General features: G+C 37.0%; 1 protein-coding gene across 1 annotated transcript in view; it reads left to right on the top strand.

Moving 5' to 3' along the window:
* Positions 1–19501, top strand: part of ULK4 (unc-51 like kinase 4) — a 261157-nt gene that overhangs the window by 172908 nt on the left and 68748 nt on the right. Inside the window, exon 32 of the mRNA XM_009290482.2 lies at positions 18176–18342. Coding sequence (XP_009288757.2) covers positions 18176–18342 — 167 coding nt within the window. The remainder of the gene's footprint in view (positions 1–18175; positions 18343–19501) is intronic.

The raw sequence follows: 19501 nt of genomic DNA on the forward strand, positions 1-19501 counted from the left end.
ACCTAACGAGATCCCTGTACTCTTCTTGGGTTGCCTGCCCCTTCTTCCACAAGTGGTAAACTAGTACATGGTACTTCAAGCAGTTTGTGTAAAAACTGAAGTTCGTAAGGAAGGACCTTTAGTGGAAATGTAGAATGTCAGCTACAGCAGTTGTTATATCCACTATCATATTAAGAAAGCATGGTAGGTGCTTAAAGCAGGGACAATTATTAAAAAAGAAGAGATCTGCAATAAACTTTGTGGTCAGATCATCATAACTCATTTGCACCTCATGAAAGAAAGATCAACCTTCATGGGTGAGGTATCCTTATTCATCTTGTAGTCCACTGCTTTGACTTTCAGTCAAATGTCAAGAGATTAATTAGATTTCAAATGTCTTTGTGTGTCGTATTGTTAAAGTCTGTTAAACATTGCATATCCAAAAAGTGGCACTCATGAGACCAACATCCAACTTTAAGCTTTTTCTTAACACACAAAAAAAAAGTATCGGTCTTTTACATACACAGATCTTTAACATAATGATAGGTAAATGACAATGAATTCTGAGTTTTCTAGATAGACCCCAAAGGTTTCTAACTTACATAAATCTTTGGAGGATATTCTTCTACTTTTCACTTCCTCACAGATAATCGTATTTCAGCTTCAATGTCCAAAAGTTATTTGATTATGCTGCCCATAGCACAGTTTTTAAGAACAGCTTCTAGCTTCCTAGCCAGCTCTCTCTCACCTGCTGAATCGTCAGTGTTCATGAAATTAGGCAGTAGACTGCACTAACCTGGCAACTCAGATCTTCCTCCCTGCCACACCCACCTATGCAGCAGTAGCCTGAACTACTGTACAACACTGCGAAGACGTTGGTGTGACATTGCATGCAACTTTGATTTTAGGAATACAAGTGAGTTGTTGGAGTAGCTGGCTTCAAAGTTGCAGGATTTTCTTCCAAGATGGGAGAAACTAACTAACTCTAAGACAGTGATCAAGAAGAGGACCATGGATTAGTCATACAGGAGAAGTCTACTTGCAAGGGAAAGGCAGTAGTTATAAAATCCTATAAAATACATTACTTAAACTAATATGCCCTTAAAAAAAAAAAACAACCCAAAAACCACAGACTTAGTCTGTGAAGAAATCAGACACACATTCAGACTGCTTCTGAAGCCCTTTGCTCATTCCTTAGTAGCCCCTATTTATTCCTAGGAGGCAGGAGTTTTCTGCAAAACTCTTACAGGATACAATATAGGAATATTTGTTCAGTGACTGAAGATAGAAAATGTGTTGTTTCATGGCAGTACTTTATACCTGCTTATTGTACATCACCCTAAGCAAATGTAAAGCTTAGTTCATATGCAACGTATTGTGATTCTGGATGGAAAGTTTGGCAGGGAGAATAAGTTAGGGAAATCAATATGAGTAAGAACCTAAAACCAATTTTTCTGTGTTTAATCATTGTTTAGAAACAAAATGCTCTCAGTTAAATAAATGTAAAGTAAGAAATTATTTTAAAATACAGAAAATAAATGCAGACAGACTTGTATCATCCTGTCTGAGTAGTTGCATATGTTGCTTCTGTATCATTTGGATGTGACAGGGAAAGTCCCTCAGTTAGGAGGTGTACACCTTACAGCCTCTGCCATGTGGGATGTAAGCCTTTCACAGCTCCCTGCCAGTACTGTAGTAGTTAGTTCAGCTCTTGAGCACAGAAATGCCTCTATGAACATCTAAAGATAGTAGTTGTGTGTTACTACATTCATTTGAGTTACAGCTTATATGAGAAGTCCGTGGTGGTTGAGCCTGAAGAAGTCTCTTCTATGATGTTATGAAGTTCAGAATGTTTTTTAACAGTATTAAGACATGTTTTTCTGACCCAAAATGCCAGTCACTCAAGTGGAAGTGTATAGCATCACATGGGTAAACTTACAAGTCTGGTATCATAAAAGATAAGTGGGAATCATGTCAAAATAGCATGGTAGTAGTGAAGTCTTTGAGGAAAAAATAACCTGTGTCATCCTGTGATATTCAACAATACAGCCATCTGAAAAGGATGAAAATAGAAACGGTAATTGCTGTGAGAAGCAGTTATGCCATTCAAGTAGAACCAAGCCTGTTGTTGTTGAGAGCTGTACCCATAAGGTGCAAAATGTCACAGCACGCTTGCTAAGACTTCAAAGGATAAAATAAATTAATAAAGGCGCAACAGGTTGTTACATCTTGTCTTGCTAGTGCTGTACTGTAAAAGAGGACTGGCCTTTTCTGTGGCTGGAGTAGGCTTCCTGATACTATCCCTGTGGCCAGTCAAGCAGATCATCTTGCAGCATAGCTGCCTGATCAAACTACCTAAGATATCTCATTTATAACACCTAATTGATAGAAAAGGAAGGAGTAATAACAAAAAATGTTCAAAATCTTGTCATTCCATGATATTCTAGTCTGAGAGGCCCTATGCAGAAATCTGATGATATAACTGATCAGCTTAGTTTAATGGTGAGAAGTTAGTTCAATAAATATAGCAATTTCAAACCTTAGACTGTCTTTATATTTCTAATATGCCAACCATAACAGACATTTTTTATGCCTATCCAATTCCTAGACAAAACTAAGACTTAAGGTTTTGGCTGAGCAATTACACTGACTGTTAATGTTTGGAAGCAGAAAACTCATTTGAAAAATGAAATTTTTATGTTAAAGTGTAAGGCATTGATTTTGTATCTGAGGATGTGGATATCTGAAGGTTTCCTGATGACAAACTCAGGACTAGGAAAAAGGAAGAAATCTGCAAAGCCTCATGCTCCTTTTCACCCGCTTATCCATAAAAATGGTAGTTTTTCCTCTCCTCTAGAGATTGTTGTCTTTGCATTCATTCTAGGCACTGCTCTTCCTGCAGTCTAATTTAAGCATTATCGTTAGACATTATGCTAGTACTCCCCTGAAATGCAACCCAAATCATGTATTAGGACTAGTGGATTTGTTCAGTTTAAGAGAAAATTAATAACTAGGTAGAAGTGTAGCTATCATACTAGCTACAAGTTAACTTTTGATGACACAAACTATTTAAGTTGTTACAGATAATAAATTAAAATCTAATTATGATGATGTCCTTGTGTAGCTTGTCAGATGTAATTAGTAAGCTAAAAGATGATATTAAGGGATGGAATTAAAAATGTAACTATATATTTGAAAAGAGACCCAGTTTAAGTACAGTTACTATGCCATAGGTTATAGAACTTTCATATATTTTCTATTCTAGCTGTTAGAACAGTCTCGGTACGAAAGCAATGTATCACTGTCTATTTGAGGTAAGTGTAAAGTTGAAAAGGTACAAAGTACTATACACAAAATTAAACTACATCAATCATTACTCTGTCATAGAAGTAATGGTCGTCTTCAGATGTACTTATTTGATCCTGCTGAAAGAAGTTAATTTCGTCAATTGCTAAAAACAAGCACCAGTTTTGGCAGGACCAGATCTATGTAGTGGACAGATAAATGAAATCTGAGGTTTTTCACTGGTTTAAAGAATGGTTTGGGTTTTTTGTTTTGTTTTAGATGTCATAGCTCCCAGACAGCCAGATATTTTCCTCTTCTAAGTTATTTTCAGGAAAATGTGTTCATCTCACAAAATAATGTTTAAACTGTCTGTGGACAAATGAACTTTAAAATAATTTTCTCTTTGAAGCAGAAAAGTTATTATAACATAATGGAGAAACTGAAGTTATTTACATTTTTAAACCCTTTTTGAAAGCCCCAATTTGTACAAAAATATGAAGTAGTAGTCTATATTACTTAAAACTTTTCCTGTGATGTTTGTGTTTTTCCATCTAAATATTTTTTTATTTTTCAAATTTTACCTAAAATACAACATTTATATGTAGCCTTTATAGTCTGATGTTTTCTTCTGCTATTCAGAATCTAATCTTACAATATAGTTTAGCTTATTTTTCCCAAACACTCTAAGTTATATTTTTATGTGCATTTCGTATTTAAGTATTAATTTCTATAGGTAAATTTCTTTTGAAGTCTAAAGCCATAGATCCATGTCTACACATGGATTTTCCACCACCTTAAGGCAGTATATATTCAGGTGAGTGTTTGTGTTCTCATTAAAGTTATTTGGGAAAGTTACCACTCCTTAACTAGTGGGTTTTTCCTACAGCATTTGGTCAATGCCTTGTAGATTTGCGTACCCATGAGTATTTACATTTTATAGCAGTGTATCTGCACATAGTCAGTTTTTGCAAGTCAGCTGTTGGGGGAACCTGATTGATGCGCAGTTGAAACCTCCAGCTGAGGGACAGTGGTTATTTAAGCTGCTCTGACAAAAATGTAGATGCTCACCTGATGATACCATTTGATTTTTTTAAAAAATACATTTCATAAATGTGGTACAAACTTGTCTATCCACCCTTTCTAAAAAAATATTATTTTGTTTCTTTTTAGCTTAAGCTTTTTTCTAGTTGGACCAAGATTATATTTACGTAAGAAGGGTTTATGGAGACAAGTGTGTCAGCAATGACCTGTGCTCAAGCACATGTGGTGGATTTCAGATCTGAGTTTTAAGCAAATCAATGTGACTTTTCTTTTAAAGAGGTCCTAACTTGATAAACATTGGGGGTTTTTTGTTTCGTAAATAAGATTTAAAGGTTTCCATAGATGTCTCCACATTGTTAGAAGATACTGCGTCAGCTAGCTGTTCCTTCTTTTTGATTGGGGAAAAAGATATCTGCTTCCCTTTGAATTTTTAAGATGAATAGGGGAAGAAATAGGATATCTTTATAAAGTTTAAAGCCCTCTTCTGTCTTTTAGGAGATTGTAAAAACTGGGAAGATTTTTTTTCCCCCATTACCACCCACCTTTTGAAAAGATAAGGAAAAAAAGGGTGGAAACTTCTTCTTCACCTGCATCCATTTAGTTTCAACTTGTCTTATCTTTCCTGAGGGCCATTCTTTCTTCGCTTATCATATTGCAGGTTGCTTACTCAAAAACCTCTCACCCCTATTCCTGTGAGACTTGGCAAAAATCCGGTAAAGTGTTGTTAATGGATTTATTCACACTTTTAAAAGATCGTATTTCCTAGCTAACATGCCCAGATTGTGACATACAGCTTTTTAGCCAATGATACAGCCATGAAATATGACTTCTTTCCCTGGATGATAACAAAACTACTGCTACTATATGTATTATATAAAGATTGAAAAAACAGTAAAATTATCCATGATGGCTCAACAGTCTTTCCAATACACACTTTTGCTGAATAAACTAGCTGTCCCCTTTTCAAACACAGACGGATATTGTATATTTTGATCCCACCACCAAACCCAGAATGACGTGAAGTGTGGGTTTATGCCATTATTTATCTTACAAGAAAAACACGCTAGAACTGTTACTTACTATGCATTTTCTTCAGAGATTACATTGAATGTTGTTGAATTCAGAGAGCATGTGGTTCAAACAGCAACACAAGACGACTAATTTAGCAGCAGTATTTTGTCTATACTGTGAAGAAAAGTCATAAGCAAAGTAAGGAAAAGGCAGATACAACACCCAAAGGAACAGATTATCAAGGCAGGTTTAGGGGTTTTAACAGAAGATATGGAAAGAACAGCATTGCTTACAAGATTTTGCCTGCCCACGCTATGGGTCAGGCAGTCACTCAGACTGAGTCTGTGCATTACGGGGTCAGCCTGAATACAGAGATACTCAGTCTGGACTGAGTGCAACAACTGACTGGAGGCTCTGCCTAGCCCCCTGCAAGAAAACCTGTGTTCGTGACAGGTGTGCATACGGTCATGCTTGTAACCAGCGACAGTAACATATCCAGAAGACAGTAAATGACCACTCCTGGCAATAACTTCCTAATTTACTTCCATCAAGCTCGCCAGCGTTGGTGCTGCCTGTGATGGCCAGTCTCCCAGGCTGAGTTGTAGCCCACTATCCCAGTTCTGTGCAGTATTCTGGCAGGCCAAGTTGTGCAAAATGTTTGACTTCTTGCCATGAAATTGCTCGTCTTGAAAACTTTAATTGTATACATCTCTCACTTCTGGTGTCTACTTCTTGCAGCTTCTCTCCAGTTCTTGCATAATTTGTTGACAGTCCTGTTTTGCAGATCTTAATTCCTCCAGTCTTCCCATCAGAGCTGCTTTTACTTCAGACTTTGGATCCAGACTTCACTTTTTGTAGCCTACTTCCAAAGTCCCTCTCCCTTAAAGCACAATCTTCATTAAGCCTCATCAGTTCTCTCTTTCTAAAAATGTTGAACAAAGGCAAAGGACAAGCCTAGTTCAAATAGAGCAGAACCAAAACTTTGAGCAGATTTCAGCTATTTACAGGTAGCAACTGCATGTTGGTTTCATCTGGAAAAGTGTGCACTCCTGTACTGAAACTCATTGGGCATCCGTAAAGATGTTCGACATACTAGCTTTCTCTCTGAACCAGAAAAAGTGTTTGTTCACATAAACAGAGGGAAGCCCTATCAAATATGCCCTGATGCCACCATTCTGTAGGATATCTATTGCAATCCTGAATCCTAGATCGGAAGCAGTGACCTGTGTTGAATCTGTTGCAGAGCATATTATTTTAGAAAATGCTGGGGATATTACTTCATTGTTTCAAGCTACTGTTAAATTTTATCATCCTTAATGTTTGTCTCTTCACTTGAGATAGCATGGAGGAGGAACAAAGGAACATGAGCCTTTCATTGCAAGCTCCCCCTTTCCCCCCACCCCCATTGTGTATCTTATCAAACAAAAAGATTGAACTTAATTTCTTTGCCTGAATTTGCCTTCTAGAATCAGTGGTCTGGACATAAGCAGGCTGGAGGAGAAATGTAGGTGCATAGTGGTAGTGCCCAAGGCACATAAGAAGCGACACATAAAACACACCCTGGGACAGAATGGTGGAGGGTCCCTGTGTTGGAGCCAGTTGGTAAAGTTACTGGGACCCTGTAGTACGTTAATGCCTAATAAACACCTATGCTCAGCAGAGCAGACACAGTAGAGAAAAAGGAAAAGGTACTGTCGTGGTTTAACCCCAGCTGGCAACTAAGCACAACACAACCGCTCACTTACTCCCCCCCTGGTGGGATGGGGGGAGAATTGGGAGGGTAGAAGTGAGAAACAAACTCGTGGGTTGAGATAAAACCAGTTTAATAATTAAGAAGAGATAATAATAAGAATTAAAAAACATTGTAAGTAAAAGAGGAAAAAACAAACAAACAAATAGAGAGGAAAATAAAACCCAAGAGGGACAAGTGATGCAAATAAAAACAATTGCTCATCACCAACCAATCAATGCCCAGCCAGTCTGGGAGCAGTGCCCCGCCCCCCGCCAACCTCCCCTCCAGTTTTATTGCTGAGCATGATGTCATATGGTATGGAATATCCCTTTGCCCAATTGGGGTCAGCTGTCCCAACTGTCCCCCCTCCAAAATTTTTGTGTATCTCCAACCTACTCACTGGCGGGGCAGTCTGAGAAGCAGAAAAGATGCTGTGTAAGCACTGCTCAGCGGTAATTAAAACATCAGTGTGCTATCAACACTGTTTTCAGCACAAATCCAAAACATAGCCCCATACAAGCTACTATGAAGAAATTTAACTCTATCCCAGCCAAAACCAGTACAGGTACTAAAACAGGACTTGTGTACCAAGTTTCTTTTGCTGTTCTGTTGCATGTCTTCACAGATTTAACAAAAAAATCCTGGCTCTCTCAATCCCTCTCTTCTGTTCTGTGGTGGCCATCTCTTTCACTGTAGTTGTATCAATGTTCTTAACTTCTTTTTAACCTCTGAAGAAATTAGTTGCCCTTGAGCAAAGCAGAATCCTGATTCTCAGTTAAAGCATCAGATCTGCAGCAGGATCCAGTTCAGCTTGTTGTTGGGGAGGGTGGTATAGTTCACTGGTTTTGTTTCAAAACTGGGTGGCTTGGGCCAAGATAGCCTAGTTGACCAAACCATTCCATGTGATCTCCTTCCAGTGCTTATGCAGAAGTTTCCCCAAGAGTCTGAGCCAGTCTGTTACCATATACACAGGCTCCACTATTTCCAGCAACAGGTACCTGCACAGAAAATGTACTGTCCATAACCCAGTGTCAATAGACCCATGCTCCTATTGTGTGGGTCCTGTTGAGATAGGGGAGACAGGGTATGGAACACAGTATTTAAACACAGAGGCTTACAGTTCTTTCAGAGCTAGGACTGCCTCTTGATTAAATAAGCTGAGCTGTAGCACCAGCTGACTTAGAATCATAGAATCATTAAGGTTGGAAGAGATCTCTAAGATCACTGAGTCCAGCCGTCAACCCAACACCACCATGCCCACTAAACCATGTCCCTAAGTGCCGCATCTACACGTCTTTTAAATACTTCCAGGGATGGTGATTCAACCACTTCCCTGGGCAGCCTGTTCCAATGTTTAACCACTCTTTCAGTCAAGAAAGTTTTCCTCATGTCCAATCTAAACCTCCCCTGGCGCAACTTGAGGCCATTTCCTCTTGTCCTAGCACTTGTTATTTGGGAGAAGAGACCGACACCCCCCTCACTACAACCTCCTTTCAGGTAGTTGTAGAGAGCGATGAGGTCTCCCCTCAGCCTCCTCTTCTCCAGGCTAAACAACCCCAGTTCCCTCAGCCACTCCTCATAAGACTTGTTCTCCAGACCCCTCACCAGCCTCGTTGCCCTTGCAGCCTCACCAGTGCGACTTAGCTCAGTGCAGTTGTTTGAAGCCAAGATAGTTGGGGTCAGGTAGCTGTGCTGACAGAAGATGAAGGCTCTGTTGGTCTAGGTTGTACTAATGATGAGTATTAGGTAAGGCACTTTTGGGTACAGCCTGAGGTGACAGCATGATCAGTGTAATGGGTTCCAGCTCAAAGATCCTGGTGGTAAGGCTGAAAATGATGGAAATCATATCAAAGTAGAACAAGCATCCATGCAAACAAAACAAGATATATGTCTAAGCCACTTAAGAAGGTTAATAACATCTGAAGTGAAAAGTCTGTGGTTAGATTTGAGAGATTTAATCAGATGTGGCATTATTGGTATGGCCAGGTGATAGCAAATTAGAAAGAGAGTCTGCTGGTCCAAGTTATCCTAACACTTATTCGCAAAACAGTTGACCTAGCAGAGTAGGTTTAAGGCTACAGAATTTAACCTGGTCATAGCTGCAAAACCAGATTTACTATCATGTAACATCCTGACCTCTGTTTAAGCCCTTTGATCATGTAAGTGTAAATACACCGAGGCCACCCTGGACAGCTGCAATTACTAGTTGTCAGCTTTCTTTTCTGTTGTAAACTTAATTGATGAATAATGCGGGACGTTACAGGAAACTGTGGTATAGATTCAGTTTTGTTGTAATAACCAGCAGCAAATTCCACTTAGTGGATACTCTAGCCTTTGCTTTTGTGCTTTGGTCTAGTTGTAACAATTGTAAAAGACTGTCACTTGAAAATTCAAGTATTTGTACTCTGTAAGTTTTCCTCCTATGGAAGACTGATGTAAATAGACCAAGAGAAGTAGTAATAAATATTTAATATCTTTTCTTACAGAGCATGACTTTTCAGTAGGGAACTGTATAGAGTTTTTACTCTACCCTTTGCTGAATATATGTGAGAACAGTAGTCAACTTTGTTTTATTTCTGCAATTTAAAACTGAAAACTTCTGACAATTTTCTGAAGCCAAGGTTCATTGGTCCTTATCACTCTCAGTCCAGGGACTCCTGAAGGCCTAGATAGAGCAATTAGTGCTGGTAATGTCATTCAAAGCTGTTGAATGCTGTCAATTTGTGACAACAGTTTAGGGCTGTATCTGCATTCTGAGGCTGTTCATATCTGGTCTATACAGGTTTTGTAAAAAAGGCAACTCTCAAAGTTTGAATGTGGTCTCTCAAGGATTTTGGTAGAAGGGAAAGTTGATGCCAAAGCAGAAGCATGTTAAGATATTTGAAGTAGATAAACAGGGTTTAATCTTGTGTGACAGGAAGTCTATTATTAAAATAGTGATCTCTTTAGAAGAATTTCTAGTTCTAAATTAAGCCCAGGATATAAATTCCCCCTGTATTTTATCACGTGGTAATTGTTGCAGGCTTAATCTTTCTGAGCAGTAAGTCAAAAGTCTTTATTGAATCTTTACTGACTCTGAATCTTGCTGAATGCAAAGAATCCCTAATCTAACAAAAATGACAGATTTTAATCTAGTGAAGAATGTTTCATCTAGTTTTTGCCATTAATTTGAGGACTTCATGCAGCCTTAGTTTTTCTAAAAAAGATAGACTATGTATTCATTCACAACATGCAAGCAGAAGTTCTCCCATGTAGCTGTGAAGCAACAACTGCTAATATCTCAGGCTAGTTTTAAAGGAGGTTTTAAAGACTGTTGCCTCACAAAGAGTAAAGTGTCCTTTTAGATACTCTTGTTCCTCATGCAGATCATTAAAACCTGCTGTTTGGAAAATCTCCTAAGCATCATCTAACTTCTGTCTGACAAAACCAAGATATTTTTTTTTAGTTGACACCTTGTTAAGGGATGAAATAGGGTGTATCGGCATCTGACTTGAAGTATAGCATGCTATAGAATTACTGTGCTTTATAAAATGGACTGCCATCTCTAATGTATCTCTGACATATGGGGAAAAATATCTAGCTGAAAAGCTACTATAAAGTTTACTTAATAGCAATAATAGTCAATCCAGACAATGTGATTTTATCTTATTACAGTCTTGGTTTATTTAATTCTTTTTTTGTGATGGAAGGTTGTGCTTGCAAGTACTGCACAATTGACATATTGAAAGACTGTATCAACAAAAATGCTTAAATCCATATGAAAAGAATTCAAGTTAGGTGTTTAATATATGCACAATTGGGGACAGAAATATTTGAAATGTGTACACCATGAAGTCACTGTATTATCTCCACCTCCATCCCCCACCAGGTCTTCCAGCTAGAAGGATCATTTGAGTGGGTGAATCTGCTTCAAGCAAAATCAGATGGGTTAATGCAGGCTGCCCGTTAGAACAGTTTAAAGCAGCCTAGCACAGCTTGTCAGGGGAGACTAGGGAGTACTCGCATCCTCTCTCTGTCTCACGCACGCACACTCACACACAATTGTAGGGGTAATAACCTCCAACAACTGATCACTAGCAAACACCTGGGAAGAACTACTGTTTGTCACCAACAAAGCTGTTTACAAAATGAATGTCTGTCAGGCAGCCTTAGCATTGTACTCTACTGTATTGTCAGTTACCTCTTGGGATGATAGCACTTGATTTTACATGCATCAAGGGCCTTATGCTCCCCGATTAACAAAAAAGCAGCCTGTTTGTGATGTACATAACATATGCATTAGTGACAGAACTGGCAGCAAATCTTATGACTCTGCTGGGTACTAAATTTCATCTCTGGAGAGCAAAAGTTTAATTTGAATAAATAATTTAGAAAGAAATGTTTCTTTTATGTCCAGTCCCACAAGCTGCCTGATAATGAGCATTTAAAGTTTGTGTGTACATCTTCAGTGGATCCTACCTTTCTGTTAAGTTTTTCACTTATCCTTTTGTAGTAAATGTCCAATTATTCTCAGCTGCTTATAGAACATAAGAAGCAGATAGCTTCTTCTTCTAGAGATTGTGGTGCCAACAACATGGTATCCAAACAAATCAAACCTGAGTGCTGAAATGAGACACTATTAATGTCTTATCAACACTGTGAACAGATCCCCTGAACATCATTACAGTCCATAGTCATGTAGTATTCACTCCTATAAATTTTGGATTTTTTTTTTTCTGATAGAACTAGAAAGCATTTGGATGTTCTTATAACTATTTTTGGAAGAAAGTTACCTTTTGATCCTTCATTCCATCCCTGTTGAACAAGTTTGTGTTCATGTTCAATGAGTTATACTCCTAGGAATGAGGACTGTCTCAGTAAATCTTGTCTAGAACAAAATCCCCTGCCTTTAAAAGTTGGATGCTGTGTAGCCACGTGTGCTGTGAACTTAGTTTCAAACAGCTTGGATATCTTTTCTGAATTAATTATAGTATGATTGAGTCAATCTGATGCAAAAACTTGAATTCAGTTGAAATTTTGTCACAGAAACCTTAATAAGATTCTAAGATGGGAAACTCCTTTTTTCTTTTTTCTTTTTCTTTTTTCTTTTTCTTTTTTTTTTTCATTTTCAAAAGCAGAAGCAAATCAGGAGCTCCCAAAGGATCAGTGATTATACTTTCAGAAATACTCCTCTTCTGTGTATGTCATTCTAACCACATCTTTTCATACAGAACAACCACAGTCTTGCCTAGTTGGTGTAATTTGTTATATTTTACTATTTTTGTACTGACCAGTCAATCATATTCAATAATACGTGATTTTATTATTCCTAAATTGTTCAAGTTGCATTTTTACTATCTTTTATTACACAGATACTTTTTCTTAATGAGAGAATCCACTTGGTTTTCTATCTTTTAGTTGGCTGTTCTATACACCTATTGGTCTTAATCACCTACATGTTTGTTCCATAGATTAAATTTTAGAAGGAAGTAAATTTCTGTGTTGGCAGGATTCTCTTTGGCTGAGAGAAGTTTGACATGGTTCCCTGGGGAGTCATCAGTTCTGTGCTCTTTCCTCACGAGTGAAAGATGCCACCTATAAACTGCCTTCTAACAATAACCTTTAAACGTTGCTACTCTTGAAAAAGTGAAGCAGAGCTATGTCACGCTTTGACTGCTGCAAAGCAGACACAAATCTTGCCACTGCGAATATCAGGTCTGTATTCCTCTCAGGCATCCACACTCAAGATAACAGAGTACTTCCTAGTCTACTTTCAACCTAGTTGTAGTAAAGGTGGTAACTGGCTTTTCTTCCCTGGTTGTCATAATCCTTACCACATCCATTTTTCTGCGTGTGAGGGCAGGACTGCCTGCGCTGGCGCCATCAGTCAGTGCCCCCCACCTGCCATGCGTGTAGGAAAAGCTGAGCCACAGACTCTTCCCACAAAGGGAAGCTCTGAAGAGCCTTGACCCACTGCAGTGTGACAAATTCAAATGAGATTTTTGTTCTTCAAACCTAGTGATTCTTTATTCAGTCACAAAACCTTCAGTCACTGTCCCAGTACTAGGAATAGACTATCTAATATGTGCAAAATTTTCTTCTTTAGATGCTATTCATTTTTAAGATCAGAACAGAAAATAATTTTCAGGGCAGCAGTCAGACAATTGATATGTTCAACAGCCCTATCGTTTTCTTTCCACTGGATCTGACATTCATAACTCACCAAATCTTGAAATCGGTGGTGACCTAATTTTCTGTTCTAGTTTATTCTTCCCTCAAGAATATTATAATACTAACACAAATAGTTCCTAAAAGATAAACAAAAACAAGTAATAAACAAAAATAACAATAAAAGCAATGAGCCTCTGTTAAAAATGCCATTACCCTAAAGGTACCATTTGCTTTATGTTGCCTATTTTCAGTTGTTCAAAAGAGGAAACCTTGAGTAGTAGGGCTGTACTGCAAAGAATGCAAATTAAATCCCAGGTTTATGTAGGTAAATAAGGTTTTATGAAGAATCTTTATGACACTATGTATGCTCACTGATAAGCTAATTCCTGTGCAAAAGAATCTATCAGACTACAGTCCTGTGTTTCTCCGTAGCAATATTTTTAAGTTTTATCATTAACATTAAAAAGATTATGAAATATGTTTTCTAGTTAGTCTGGCAGTATAATTTCTAGTTCCCAATGTGTTATTATTTTGAGTCATTTAAAAAAAAAAAAAATCAAAAACCCCAAGCAGGTCCACTCTGTAAGTAAAAGAAGGAAGAAAAGTCTAGTGAATATATATTCGGTAATATCCCTGGGGAGTCAGTTGTGTAGGTGTGATACAAATGGGAAAAACAGCTCTCCAGAGAGCAACATGTAGAAAGGAACAAAGAGAAACCTTTTTGCCGGGCTGAGGGTTTTGCTGCTGGCTGCTTGGCTGTGTGGTGGCATTGTTCGGAGGAAGTGCACCTGCTCTAACATTTTCTTCAGCTGGAAGCAGACAGGTTTGTTGAATGCTCTAATTGCTGGTAGGCATGAAAGGATTGCCTAGAAGATTGCTTCCTAGGCTGTCCTTTGATGTTTTGTATGATTCAGAAGCGAAGATTTCTTTTCCTTTATCCATCTTGCTAATAGGTGAGAATAAAATATCTCCTCTCAGCTTTCATTCCAGAAGGTATCATGGCACATTCTGTCCGATTAGCTGTATCATGGGCCAAAAGACTCCTTTTATCTTTTGAAAAGATTTGTAAAACACAAACATAGTCATCACAGTCCACATTCATAAAGCACTATCAGCGACGTGTTCAGTTCATTGCAGGGGTCTCTGGGCAGGAGAAATACTCTGCTGTGAACACTAGGTTTGTCAAATGCTATAAAACCATGGCTAGGAATTTTGGATGCAGTTCTTTTAATACATATCATGAATCTTGGACTGCAATTAGAACAGGTTGGTTGGTTGTTTAATTCCAGTTATGTTAATTTATAAGCACAATAATTCTAATACAAAATCCAAGTTTTGCCTTATTTTTCTGCAATATTTGAATAGCAGAGAACTGCACTGAGGCTTGGTGTTTTGAAGAACCTCCTTTTACAAATAAATATAAGGCATGACTAGTGCACTATGAAGTATTGTAGTAAATCTAAACTGTAACTATAGCTGTAAATGATATGATGTCATATATTTTAATTGCTGAAATTTGCAAATTAGTAAACAAAAAAATCTATAGTAAGTTAATTAATAAGTTTTTACTTAACTCTTTTAATAAGAAATGCCCAGCTGAAAGAATTTATGATGCATTACATTAACCCATGTAAACTGTCACTAACACTTTTCTCTTGACAAAGTGGACTGTTACCAACATACTTGGAAGTACCAGAATACTTAAAAATATGTAGCTTTTCTTAGTAGAACAATCTTCCTTGATTTAATCAAGTTTAGCTCTCCACTATGATACAGAATTCAGATTCAGATCCACCACTTCCAAAGTTCAGGACTGCATGTCATTCAAAAGCTGTACCTTTTGAATCATAGCCTATTTTACTTTCTAATGAACAGCTGAGAATTACTGCATAAGAAACTTACGTCTGTTAAGTATGTCTCAGAAATATATTGTCTGAAGTTTTTAAAGATAAATATTGTTTTAGGCATTATTGGAAATTAAGAAGCATGTGGTTCTTGAATCACTTGTAAAATCTGGCAGAAAATCTTCAATGTATCTTCTGAAACTTAGACATCCATATGCAATTTTTATATTACGATTTACTGAATTATGAATACAGATTCCTTTTTTCAGAATGACATCCTCTTTTTCAGACTATCTGTTGTGGGATTCAATTTTTGGAATGCTGAGACATGTTGTCTTTGAACTTTATAGCTACCTTTTGAGTAAATTGGTTACAGTGCCAATGGCCAAGGCCATTAAATTTCTATTGAATTTTGTCATGGTCACTGTAAATTATACCAGCTTACCAACTTTCTCTTCCAAGGGCAAAGAATGTGTATTTTGTCTTGTGGTGTAAGCAAGGAGTATATTTACATGTCTACAATTGTGGCCTCCAATTTTCATTTTGTTGTGTCATAATAAGGTATTTTAAAGATCATGTCTGGAACTTTATTTACTTGGCAAGAGGTCAGTCTGTTTTACTTTTTTATCTGTGGAACCGAGTGTTTATCAGGTTTCTGTATGAATCATGCAGTGTGTTAGGGAACATTTTGCACCAGTGTTTTATTTTAGATGTCTTTGTAATAAAGTTTTGATGTGTTAAATTTTCCAAAGGTATTTTAAGTCCAGGAAAAATTTTTTTTCCAAAAATTTCCAAATTTAACATGCATATCTTTGTACATATAACTCTGTGTGAGCATGTATCTACCTATATACAATCCACTAATTCTGATGTTTTCATTAACTAAGTAAATGTGAATGTTCTGGTGTATTTCAGGTGTTCGGAGGCAAGGTTGCTAATACACATACCCTCAGAATGTAAATACTTCAAGAGAATAAAATCTAGGTGATTATATTAGTCATGTCTCGATGGGTGAGAAGAAGGTTGAGCGTTCGGTTCACCTCCCCATTCACCGAACACCAGGAGTGAGGCAGTTGTGAGACTCAGGCTGGTACAGTCAAGGGAATAAACAAGTCGTTCTCTTCAAATTTGAAAGGGAAAGGATTGCAGATCAGAGTCGTGGATCCTATTGTTTCGTTCACTACTAGTCATTCCCTACTTAGTGCTATAAATGCAGAGAGGACTACTGCCTAAAAAATTCTTGATGATGACCCATACAATGCCTTCATTTGAAGGTGGCCTTCTCAGTGTTAATCTCCAAGTTACTGTTTTAAGGGTTATATGTAAGCCATCTAGAAATAATAGGGGTGACTCATTCATTTTGATGTGGCTGTGGGTTTTGTAGTCATATACAGGGAAAAACAGAGTGTACTTGGATATACCCCTGCAGGCAATTTTACAGACCTCGCTTTGATAGGGGCCAACTCTTACTGTACTGTTTTCTTAGGTTTATTCTAATTTAGCCTGGTGAAAAAAGGCATTGAATAACCACAAGTTTTGTATCGGGCAGACATACAATTATGTCTGGGTTTTTTCTTCTTGGTGGGTATCGGTGACATCACTTAAATATGTCTCTGCATGCTATCTCATTTTTATATGAAATGTTCAGAACTGCAGCAGAAACTGTACTTTAAAAAAGGAGGAGGAAATTAAATGTGTGAGATTAGACTGATATAATTTTGAGAGTTTGGTTTATGCAGACAAAAACCCAGGAAATTCAAAGCTTAGCCTGAGCTGTAGTCCATCAGTCAAACTTTTGTGGAAGAATAATGCTGGTAATCATAGAAAACACAAAAAGATGTGAGATATAAGAAGGGTGCAAGTCTTAATAATCCTGACCCATAACTGTATTCTAAATGAATGTTTTTGTATTTAATTTCCTGAGGAAAGTATGAAGGATGATGAATAGGGGAGGAAAATATTTCATGGAAGTTTAGTTAATTGATGGGGCGGGTTTCAAAGCAAAAATGGTTCAACACCCCACAGATTTGACTACTCTCAAAAGCTGAATGGTGTAATTACATATTGAATTCTACAATGTCTCACTTTAATCTTGTACTGATGTTTGTGAAAACATATACAATTACTTTTTAAAGGAGAACTTATAAAAGGAATCTTCTTACTTCAGTAAAATCAGTGAAATACTTGTCATTTTTGACAGTCATGGGGACTAGAAGCTAATATACTAATATACTACAATGTTACTACGTATGTACACCCAAGTCACAGTATGACTAATTGCCAGTTTAAAAGATGATAGTTTACAAACATAATTATGTTCTTGGTGAGGAAGAAAGTATCTTTCATTCCTTATGAAATTCTGAAAGAAAAAGATTAAGATCAAATATAATGAACTCAGTCACTTTGTATTTGAAAGTAAGAAAGATTCTGAATTGAATTGGTGTTGCCTTGAAATGGATTATATTTTTTCTTATATGTGAATTGATTTGTGGGTTAAGCAAGCTACAGGAGCTGATGTTATTAAATTCTAAAGCAGCTGAAAAAAAGTTTCAAGACAAGAAGGTATTTTCAGGAAACTTTTTACTACCACCAGTCAAACAAATCTTAATAGCATTTATGGTATAGTATTCAGTATTTCATTTATAATGCTCTTATGAATATATTTTATGTTAAGCATAACACTGTTCAATTCTACAATTAAAGCATACGGGGAAGGTTGTAATTGGCAGACCAGTTAAGAAAGAAAACTTTAGGCTCCAACCTTGATGTGTCATTTTGTAACAGCCTGGAGAAATTGCTTAATTCTTGTGACCAGAAGCGTTGTGAAGGAGACTTGTGTACCAGCATGCTACAGGAAAGTTTAGGATTCAAAGTATGTTTTTATTTAGTGAATGTTACATAATTTTCCATGTAGCTAGCAAATTTGATTGTATCAGTTTAGCTCTCTTTATGAGCTGCTCCAAACAGAAGAGGAGGTAATTATAATATTGAAGAAAAAGAGGAAATTTAATAAATATTCATAATGTATGTGAAATTTGGTTTTATGCTAATATATTAGTTTTAACTGGGCTACCTTCCACATTGTTCTTTTCCTGATAGTCTATTCTTTTTTTTGGTCTCACTTTCAATGTAGGACTGGCTCATCACATCTGTAATCTCCTAATAGAAACTGTGGCTCTGTACTTGGAGGCAGATGATAAAAGCAGCATCAAGACAGCAAATGCACTGCTTCTGTCCTTGCTCGATATTTTGCACTGCATGCTGACGTATACAGCAAACATTGTGCGCCAGACATTACAGGTATGGAATTTATTTCCTGGGGTCACCACCATCTTAAACAATTTTTTAGATAACTTCCTGTTATCCTAATAATGAAATTCCTACTATTCTGATTTTATTGAATTTTTAGTTTGGTGGAAAGAGAAGAGCATGTATTTTCAACTGCATATCACTGTTTCATGTAGTTACTCGGCTAGACTATCCATACTAGCCTCACTATATGCTGGAAACACAAGATCCTAGCTGACACTCTTGTTTCTGTACTCCATAAATAGCTTAATTCAATATTTGCTCAATGATAGTTCAAAGCATTTTTCTTCTGTTCATTTTAAAAGAAAAAGATTACTCCATAAAAAATAGTATCTTTTTTATTATAAATCACACGATTACTGTGCTTGAAAAGCATATGTAAACTCTGCATGTGTGCTGACAAAAGTATTTCCTCCCTTATGCTGATCAATTTGTCTTCCAAGTTTCTGTTTGAACCACTGCAAATCATGGCATTGGTAGGACTTCCTCCTCCAGTGAAGACTTCCTCCTCCTTAAAAATGGAGCACAAAAAGATACTATGCAAAGAAATTGCACATAACGCTCTTAAAAACAAAACAGGAAAAAGCATTCATCTTTTTTTAGACATGATGTTAAGCTAGCAATATTTGCTTTGTTTTTAAATGATCTGCCAAATTTCTAAGTTAGTCAGCTGGAAGTAACTTCTGTATTTAGTCTGCAAACAACACTTACTCTTCGTGTTAGGTTTTTGGTGTTCTTGGGATTATCTGCTGAAAAACAGAGAAGCCTGTTAGGTCCAATATATCTGGAGGACAGAGATTCAAAAGATTGCAGCCAGGTTGTATTGAATTTCAGGACATGGCTTCTTTATTCTGAAAATGTCCTCTTCTGTGGGGTTTTTTTGGTTGGTTTTTTGGTTGTTTGTTTGTTTTAAGAAGGTTTAATGTATGAAGTGGGTGTTGAAAATTGAGCCTTTGTTTTTTTCTACACAGGTTTACATAATCAGTTGTGTTATCAACCAGATATTTCACTAAGAGGTGTTGTTTTTTTTTTTTTAATTTTTGGAAGAAACCTAATTTAGAACTGATGGTACAATAGCTTCTAAAGTCTTCTAATAGCAGGTTCTGTAATGCATTTCAAATTTTGTAGGCTAATTGCTGATTGTCATATT

This window comes from Aptenodytes forsteri, unplaced genomic scaffold (assembly GCF_000699145.1).
Source record: "Aptenodytes forsteri isolate BGI_AS27 unplaced genomic scaffold, ASM69914v1 Scaffold426, whole genome shotgun sequence".
In the NCBI taxonomy this organism is placed as follows: Eukaryota; Metazoa; Chordata; class Aves; order Sphenisciformes; family Spheniscidae; genus Aptenodytes; species Aptenodytes forsteri.